Source organism: Olea europaea, chromosome 6 (genome assembly GCF_002742605.1).
Source record: "Olea europaea var. sylvestris chromosome 6, O_europaea_v1, whole genome shotgun sequence".
Lineage (NCBI taxonomy): Eukaryota > Viridiplantae > Streptophyta > Magnoliopsida > Lamiales > Oleaceae > Olea > Olea europaea.
Genome location: NC_036242.1, coordinates 25,676,884 through 25,686,370, shown reverse-complemented (window position 1 = coordinate 25,686,370; position 9,487 = coordinate 25,676,884). Strand labels below are relative to the sequence as shown.

General features: G+C 31.4%; 1 protein-coding gene across 2 annotated transcripts in view; it reads right to left on the bottom strand.

Moving 5' to 3' along the window:
• Positions 1–4,602, bottom strand: part of LOC111396256 — a 20,008-nt gene extending 15,406 nt beyond the window's left edge. The window contains exon 1 of one of the 2 annotated variants that reach the window (XM_023022635.1): positions 4,244–4,602. In XM_023022635.1, the coding sequence (XP_022878403.1) occupies positions 4,244–4,395 (152 nt within the window). In that variant the 5' untranslated portion in view covers positions 4,396–4,602. The remainder of the gene's footprint in view (positions 1–4,243) is intronic. The other variant, XM_023022636.1, reaches the window with a different exon arrangement.
• Between the last annotated feature and the right edge of the window lie 4,885 nt (positions 4,603–9,487).

Here is a 9,487-nt window from a genome sequence, read left to right as displayed (position 1 = left end):
GGGAGGAGGTGGAGCCAATGAAGCCAAATGATGATTATAAAAAATTTTATCCTTATTTTTCACAATTGGAGGAACATCAGATGGGGGTGGTCCTAAAAGGGACTTAACGGGAGGAATTGGAGCCAATGACACCGAAAGATGATTGTCAATATGCTTTCTACATGGAAAAGGAGATTGTGGACTATCGCGACCTTTACAATTATTTTTCCAAATAGGAGAAATATTAGACGGAGACGGTTTTATGATAGACTTATGATGAGGCGACGCTAATGAGATGGGTGAGCGACGATGACCACGCTTTTCCTATGGAGTACTAATAATCAACTCATAATCTCGAGCTAAAGAGTAAGCGTGATCAAGAGTAGTGACACCTCGAAGGAAAAGCTCGCGCTTAAGATCATCTCTCAGACCTTGGCTAAACCTACTCAAAGTCGTGCTCTCATCCTCAATTAAATGACATTTGATTCGAAATTCCTCAAATTGCGCGATATACTCAGTCACTAATTGATTTCCTTGTTTAAGGGCATTCCATTGAGTAAGAATTTCAAAATTATCTCGTTCTCGCTCACGAATCTGATCCTTATTCCTATCCCTATCCTTACGATCGGGTCGAAAGTATTTTTGATTACCTTGTCGACGAAGTTGTCTATTATGGGACACCTTAAAATTATTAACATCAATCGAATGAGGGATGTGTTTAAAATTTTTCGAACTAACAGATAGGGCCTTACTCTCTTCAAGAGTAGCGGTCATTTGAGTTTGAATAGCCGCTATTTGTCGGGTGAGTGCATCGAATTGTGAGGGGTTCATGTTTAAGGTACTAGAGCTAGAAGTGACAAGATGACCAATATGTAACTATATGCAAAGCAATACTACCTAAATGAAATGCAATAGAGAGATCAAGATGCATCAAGGACCAACGATTAAAACATCAATTTGAAATTCTCTCTCTCTCTTTTCTTCCCTTCCAAAAATGCAAGTTAATAGTGCTGATACTTGTAAATAATAAAGCAAGGGTCCAATGCTTGTTAAGATCAAATGGTATTGTCAAGATTTCCAATCAGGTAGATAAAAGAGGTCACAATGGCACATCAATTCAGTGAGATAAATGGGGCAACAATGGCAAGTCAATTCAATGAGTGATTCCAGTCAAGTGAAGTTTGAGGCCAAAGTTGTGATAGTAACAGCAACACAAAGAATCTAAGTGATGCACTTTTAAAATAAAACAGCAGTATAAACCAATGAGAATTAGGAGTCGCAACTCCCTGTAGTTTAGTTTTGATTATTTGTATGCCGCTTGATTTGAATTGCCAACTTATGAGCTCCAACTATGCTTCTATTCTTCCCTTCGTGTCCAATGGTTTTAACCTCTGTTGACTGTAACTTGTGTTGGCTCTGGTGTGGACGTAAACTGAGTGTGGTGACTGTGGCTTTTAGATTGTTGAGATGGACGAGGAAATATATGAGTGTGGTAACTGTGGTGGAAGTGTATGATCTTGGGTTGGTGGTGGTGGCCTATGGCGATGAAGCGGTAGTGTTCTAGATGCCTGGGTACAATAGATAATGAAGTGGTAGCGTGATGGTGATTAGAGGCGATGGCAGCAAGAGAGTGGTTGTGAGAGAGGAATTGGGTGAAACTGTGAGGTATTTGATGTTAATTGATTGGTTCTAATCGGGCTTGGTCGGATATTTGGGACTGGGCCAGATGGGAAGGGGTTTAGATCCTGTTATAGAGATGGGCCAGTTTGGGTTAGTGTTTGGAGAGTGGGCTTGGGTCGTAGAAAGTGGGCTGGGTTAGTTGGTTTGTATGGTAATTGGGTCTTATGGATTGCGAATGAGTGGGTTACGTGAGTTTGGGCTGTGTTCAATATGGGCTGAGTTTAGACTGAAAATTATGTTGGGCTGGAATATATGTTGGGCTAGAATATATGGAATTGAAAAAAATATAAGCTAGGGTCTGAAAGAGCAACTTTAATGCAAAAGGAAGCAGCAAATCAATCAAATTGAACAGCAGAATATTTTTTTTTTTTTTTTTGGTAATTTTTGGGGGAAAAAAGTCTAATAGTTTGGAATTCGGGTGAACAGTACCCCGTGAACAGTATTATTATTATTTTTTATTTTTTTTTTTTTTTTTGGTAATTTTTGGGGGAAAAAAGTCTAATAGTTTGGAATTCGGGTGAACAGTACCCCGTGAACAGTATTATTATTATTTTTTATTTTTTTTTTTTTTTGAACTAGGAAAGAAAACTGCTATCTTCCAACAAATCTTTTTCTTTTCTGCTGTTCGGCAAGGTTTGGGAATTGGGAAAGAAGAAAATTTTGAGTTGTAAGAGAAAAATACCCAAGATTTGGCTCTGATACCAAACTTGATGTAGGATGAATAAGAAAGAAAGAAGAAGGAACGGGGAGGAGAAACAGAGAGAAGGAAGAAGAGGAGAAGAAACTAGAGGAAGAGAGGGGAGGGAGAAAACGGCTGCAAGCCACCAAAAATATTTCAATTCTAATTCATCATCAACTGTCTCAAATGAGAAACAAAACAGAAATAAATAGCAAAACGCAAACCCTAAAGAGAAGGGCTTGGGCCAAACCCACTAAACAAGCCCAATAACGAAAACATAAACAATAGTCCAAATAAAATATAACTAATAGTCCAAATAGAAAATAAATAATAAATGGATGTCCGCATCACTAGGTATACTCTAGGATAATGGCTTTGGTTGGAATTTTAATCTGGGTTTAATGTCATATTCGTGGAGGAACTACTTAGTCAAAATTCGAGACTTACAGAGAGTAGAAGGAGAAGAGGACTGTTGTTGCCATTTCATGTGCAAAGCCATCACCTGATTTCATTTCACGTCTAATTTGTGCCACGTGAGATTTTTGTCCGCCATGTGGCACATTCCGTTAGTTTAGGTAGACGGAGATGAGATAGATAAACAAAGGGTAAGTACTTGGATAGATGGGTGAGCAACGGATTATGTTTTGTTGTTCAGGTGAGCAAGTAGTAATGTAAACCAAAGTTGGGTAAGCATTAAATTTACTCGTTGGAATACTCTTACTAAACAAAATCAATAATTCAAGACCAAAGAATGCTAACAAATTAGTCCTTCCATTTGCACAAATTCCAATAAAGAAGAACCAACAACACAATACTTGCAGCAATTACAAACAATACACTATTACAAACTAATGATATGTGGCATGCAAATTCTGATTCCTTTCATAAAAACTAGTAAATTGACATAATGTTGTTATATTGATCTTAAATCACAAAAGAAATACAGTAACCACTCCTCATCCTCAACTAACTGAATTGCATTCTATGCTTGCCATGTGTCTAAAGGTTAAAATAATAATGAAAAAGATAATAAGTAGGGTTTCACAGTTTGGAACTAGGAAGTCTTTTGTACAGAAGCACCAACCCCTATTAAATTCACGAAACAATAGTAGGACCCTCAGTGGGGTCCTGGTGGGCCAAATGATCCACCAACCTAAAATTCTTTTTTTTATTAGGAAATTAGATGTGAAGCCTCATTCTTTGGGAAATTATTTCTTTTCTATTTCTCGTGAAATGGAATTTGGGATCCGTTTAAGTGCTCCAATTTCTATCTTGTTTTGGCGGTTTTAATGTAACAGAATTTGCTATGATTTTTATATTTTTCACTTGAATTGATTATTTTCATTAATTGTGATGGAAAAATAATTTAAAATAAATACGCTTTTTCTTTTGATGACATAATGTTAATGAATGAATTATTTGAGATAAAAGTGATAAAAATGATGTTGGAGATAAAAATGGTGACAAACTTGGTGATGTTTGAGACAAACATAAATCTGTATTCTTTCCAAGTTTGATTGTGCCCCCAACAACTCAAAATATCCATGTCCACAATTAGGACCAGGCAGTGCGTCAGAAGGCACATCGTACAACACATGGATACGTCAGACATTGGAGGCAGAATCCAATAGACTAACTACTAAGACAAAAAAAATAACACACAATTCACAAGCTCAAAGCTCTTTTAAGAGCATAAATGCATAAACTCAGAGCCAAATTGTCCAGATACAGCTTAACCAAGGATAAAGAATAACACTAGGATGCGTTAGACATTGCAGTGACGGAATTCGATACAATAACTACACAGACGTAAAACATACACACATCATAAAGGAGTAAATTTGGAGAAAGATTAAGTCACAATCTCGAGGAAAAACGAAATAGTAAATAGAAAGGGAAAGGAACCTGGAGCGAGCAACGTTGCCGCACTTGATGCACTTAGGTTTATTTAAACCGCGGAGATTCCGGGAAGAATTTATACCGGAGGAGTGAGGTAACGCCGTCACATCGGGGGAGGCGACGCTGCTGTTACTTTTCACCGGTGAAGAGGCTGCCATTTTTGCACGATTCAATTATTACTGGTTTTAGTTTGGCTCCATTTTTATTTTTATTTTTCCCTTTCTTTCTGGGAATCAGTTTTTTGAATTAGAGATGAACGAGGGAACCCAAAACCTTTCTGATTTTTTTCCTCCTAATGTTACGACTCCCCTCTATGGCTCTGTCGGAATTCGGACTTTCTCAGGGTTTTCGTTTTAGGTTAAAAAGATACCGGGTCAAAATGGATTCGGTAATATGGTGTCAACCCGATGAATCGGGTTTGGACGATTTATTCGGAGCCACCGAAATTTCAGTCCCAATTTATGGGGCCTATATCAAGCGTCCATGCAGCAGCCCACCAACGATGTCTGCTTAGTTCGGTATAATGGGAGGAGATTTTTCTATTTGACATATCACTGTTCTTTTTTATGGAAAGGTTTATATTGTTCTTAATGAAATGATTCTTTCTATATTGCAACATATGTTCTGATCTTTAATCATTTTATTTTCTATTTACTCTATTTTGGATATTTGAATATAAAATCATTTTATAATCTAATAAATAAGAATAATCTGCAACTTTCATATCATATTTTCTTAATAAAATACCATATTTTTCAAATGGTAAATTTATATTTTTTAATTAAGATATAATATTCTTTATTTCTTCTAACATTCTTTTTAATAAATTATCTAATATTTCAATTGTATATCCTGGCATTTATCAAAACAATAATCATGTAATTGTCCTTACGATTCTTTTAAGATCTTAAAAAAATTCATTCTAATTTTAACAAAAGTTTAATAGTTTTATCTTAGATTTGATCTAGAGCTGTATTCTTAGAACCGAGTGACCTTTGAGCTCTGAATTTGTAAACTACTTCCTTCAACGGCCTCCTGCTTTCACGGAATTGTTACTATTTCAGTTACTTGCTAACACCGTATCAACTTCTAAAGAATAAAATTCTAGACTTCTGTTAAAGAAAATTCTATTTTTTCTAAAATAAGAAGGAAACTTTCTATTAGATTTTTCAAAAATCTATGGGGAAAAGATTTAAAAATTCATATTGATATAAAATATTGAAATTCTATTTCAATCAGGATTGATACGAGACTTCTATTTAGTACAAAGGGATTTTCAAAAAAACTGGCTTTTCAAATTAAGAATGGGATGTTGCTTACAACTCAAAAATTCAAGATAAGTTGTGATGATTTTCTTCTATGGTAATGTTTCTATTTATACAAGTTTTTGAGACTCTATTACATCATTGATTATATCAGCAAAGGCTCTCTTGCCTCTCTATTTTCTTCTTTGGGCTTACATCTTCACATATTGGTTCAACTTTTCTATTCAAAGAGTATCTTTTTCTATTATTGCTCTTTATCTTCAATATCTTTACATGTAGTTTTATTGTCCTTCATACACATTTGTCAAAATGTATTTTATCTTCTTCTTTCATTTCTTCGCATGCGGTTGGGGCACTCCCTTAATTGGTAAGATTCTTTTGTAGTGGTAACATCCTGAAAATTGATGTATATCAAATCTTGTAATATAGTCTTTTAATATTTCTGATTTTGCATATCATCCATTGGATACCAACTTTCAATTTTCATATTGGCACAGGCACGAGAATTTTTTATCAAACAAATTTTTGGCAATGTTGTAGATGACTTTAATTCCAAGTACTCTTCTATGTCTGATCCATAATTTTGTCACTGTTGGAACTTTTCTATTATTCTCTGTAACATCAATTTGGAAATTGATTGCAACATATCCAATTGAGATTATGTGTTCAACTGGATAGTAAACAACTCCATCATATTCTAGACTGATTGAATAGAATTTTAAAAATATCTTCCTTCTCTTGGCATATCTGGATACTTCCTTAATAAATATGTCATCAAAATTTGAAATTTCAATAAAATCTTTTCCTGGATAAATCAAATCCATGAATCCATAGTATGTCATGATTTTTATGAATGAAGAATCACCTCCTTCCATGACTTTTATTCTGGGGTAAACATTATTTTTCGGAGAAATGAAATATGAATCATTTATTTTTATTTCATAAGCGATTTTGACTATTTCGACATATTTTTCTTCGTTTGGATCTAAAGGAATTTTATCTTCTTGGTCTATGATACTGATTGTTTTGATATATCTTTTATTTCCATGTATCATAACATTCTTGGTTGATGATACAGAAATGGAATCTCCTTTATTATCAGTTGGTATGTTGTCACGTCTGGGTCCACTGCTACTTCCAGCTATCCCTGTTTGGTATTGATTTGGAAAACTCATTTCTGAGCTCTTTGGTATATCTGTTTCAAACAGTATATTATTTAGTTGTGCTGCAATAGTATCAACTTGATTTTTGAGTTCTATGACATATTTATGATGCTCAGTAGTGATATTCAACAATATTTTCATATTTGAGTTGAACATCTCTGAGATCTGGGTTGCTCCAAAGCTTATATCTTCAGATTTTTCTTTAAAAAAATTTGTCTTTTCTTGTATATGTATAATAGATTGGTATAACTCCATGACCTTGGCTTTATCCATCGGCAAATTTTATGTTTCCGCTGAGAAAATCTACAAGAAAATTATTAACTTCTTTAATATAGACTATATCAAAATTATAAAATCCTAAATAAACTTGCCATCTATGAAGCATTCTGTATTTTAGTTCTGAGGGTAACTTATTCCTGACTAATCCTACAACTTGAGAATTATCTGTTTCAACAATTAATTTCTTAGATAATAAAAACAATGAAAACTTTTTTATTCCTCTAATAATTGCTAGTAATTCATTTTCATAAGTAGTATAATTTCTTTCTACTTGGTTAAAAGGTTCCACTTGAGTATCTACAAATTTCATTAAAATATGTTTTTAATATTGCAGCTCGATATTTATCTGAGGCATTGGTATTAACAATCAAATTATCTTTTTCATCTGATAATCTTAATTTTGGTAAATTTTTGCATTCTTCTTTTAATGATTTAACTATTTCTATATGTTCTTCATTCCATCCCTTAATATTTATTTTTCTAAGTAAAATTTGGATTTTATGTCTTTTCTTAGAAAGATTTTCAATAAATCCTTCTACATAATTTAAACATCCTAAAAAATTTTAAATTTGCTCCTTGGATTCTAATTTATTTGGAAAATTTTCTATCTTTTTGGATATATGAGTTTGTAATTTTATCCATCTTTTATCTATTGATAATCTAAGAAAGTCTATCTCTTGTTTTTCTATTATAGATTTCTTTTTAGATAATACAATTATTTTTTTTTTACATTCATTAATAAATTGGATTAAATGATTTCAACGATCTTCTTTACTATTATAACATATTAATATATTATCAATATAAACTATTAAGAATTCATTAAACTTTTTAAATATATTATTCATCTTTCTTTGATATATTTGTGGTGCATTTTTCAAACCAAATGGGATAACTAACTACTCATATTTTCCTTGAGGTGTGTTAAATGCATTATATTGTATACTATCTTCTCCCATTTTTACTCACCAAAATCCTGATTTACAATCAAATTTAGAATAATATTGTTTTCTTCTTGCAAGATTTATTAGTACTTCCTTATTTGGTAGAAAGTAACTATCAAATTTAGTTTATTTATTTAATTCTTTATAATTTATAAACATTTGAGTGTTCCATAACCATAAAGGCTGGACTACTATGAGGTCAATTACTGGGTCTAATAAGTTTTTGTTATAATAATTCTTTTATCTGGTTTTTAAATTCTTGTGTATCTTCTATTGTATACATCATTGGTCTTACTCTTATTATAACATTTTCTGTTAATTCTATTTTGGCTTCTGAGTGATGTGGCTTCCAAAATAATAATGGATTTTCTCCATAAATTTTTTCTAATTGTTTAATGTTTTTTTTAATATTCATTTCTATTCCTATTTTTAGAACTTTTTTATATAATATTCTTTTATTTTTTATTTCATTATTAAGAATTTGTTTTTTCTCCTATTTATCACCACGCTGGGCTGACTGAACTCTATAAAGTTTAAATTCTCTCGAAATTTTTAATAAGTGTCCACAAGGTGTTTGTAGCATTATCATATAATTATTTTGTTTATAATATTGAAATTGTTGTATGAAATCATTTCTTAATAATATATCACATTCTAATTTATCATATTTATAAATTTTATTTATTGTTACTTGTTTACTTTCAAGAATTATATTAACTTTATCAGCACTATTAATTATTTGAGTACTTTCTCCTGTAACATTAGTTATTTTTATATTACATTATTATTCCATGATTTTATTAAAAAACTTTTAAATATTGTTATATCACTTCCTGTATCTATTAAAGTACAAGTTGTTATATTTATTTCTATAATAGTAATTTGTATATACACAATTAATGGAAAATTTATCTTATTATTCATCCAATTATTTTTACATAATGTAATTTGTCCATTATGAACAATATATAATCATTCTCTTTTTATACTATAATCTTCTAATCCGTTTAGAAAACTCATTCCTAAAAATATATGAGGGTTTATATCCATACTTCTATCTATATGACATGGTACTAAAAGATCTATTCCTCCTTTTTTTATTGGTACCTTAACTTCTAAACCTGTTATATGTACTTGTCCATCAAAATTTACATACTTATATGGTTTAGTTTTATGAGTTATGAGTCATTTGTTTCTAATCGAAGCTATATAACATTCAGTAGCTCCTGTATCTATTAATATATTTGGTCCATTTATATTTTCTCTTCCATTATAATATACTCCTTTTATTTTTATGTTTCCAGCATTCCTATATAGTTTTACTTCTTTAATTTTGTTGATTTCTTCTAACTGATTTTTATTAGGTATTCTAAAACTTTTTGATATTTTAATTAATTTTTCATCCTTAAATGTTATGTTATTGGAACGTTCTCCTTCATTTAATTTTGTTATTTCAGGTTTATTTTTTGCTATACTAAATTCATATTTTTTTTGGAATTAAACTTATTTGTTTATTTGGTTCTATTAATTTATTAATATCTTTACATTTTTTATGAACTTCAATATATGATTTATTTGAATAGATATTTCCATAATTAA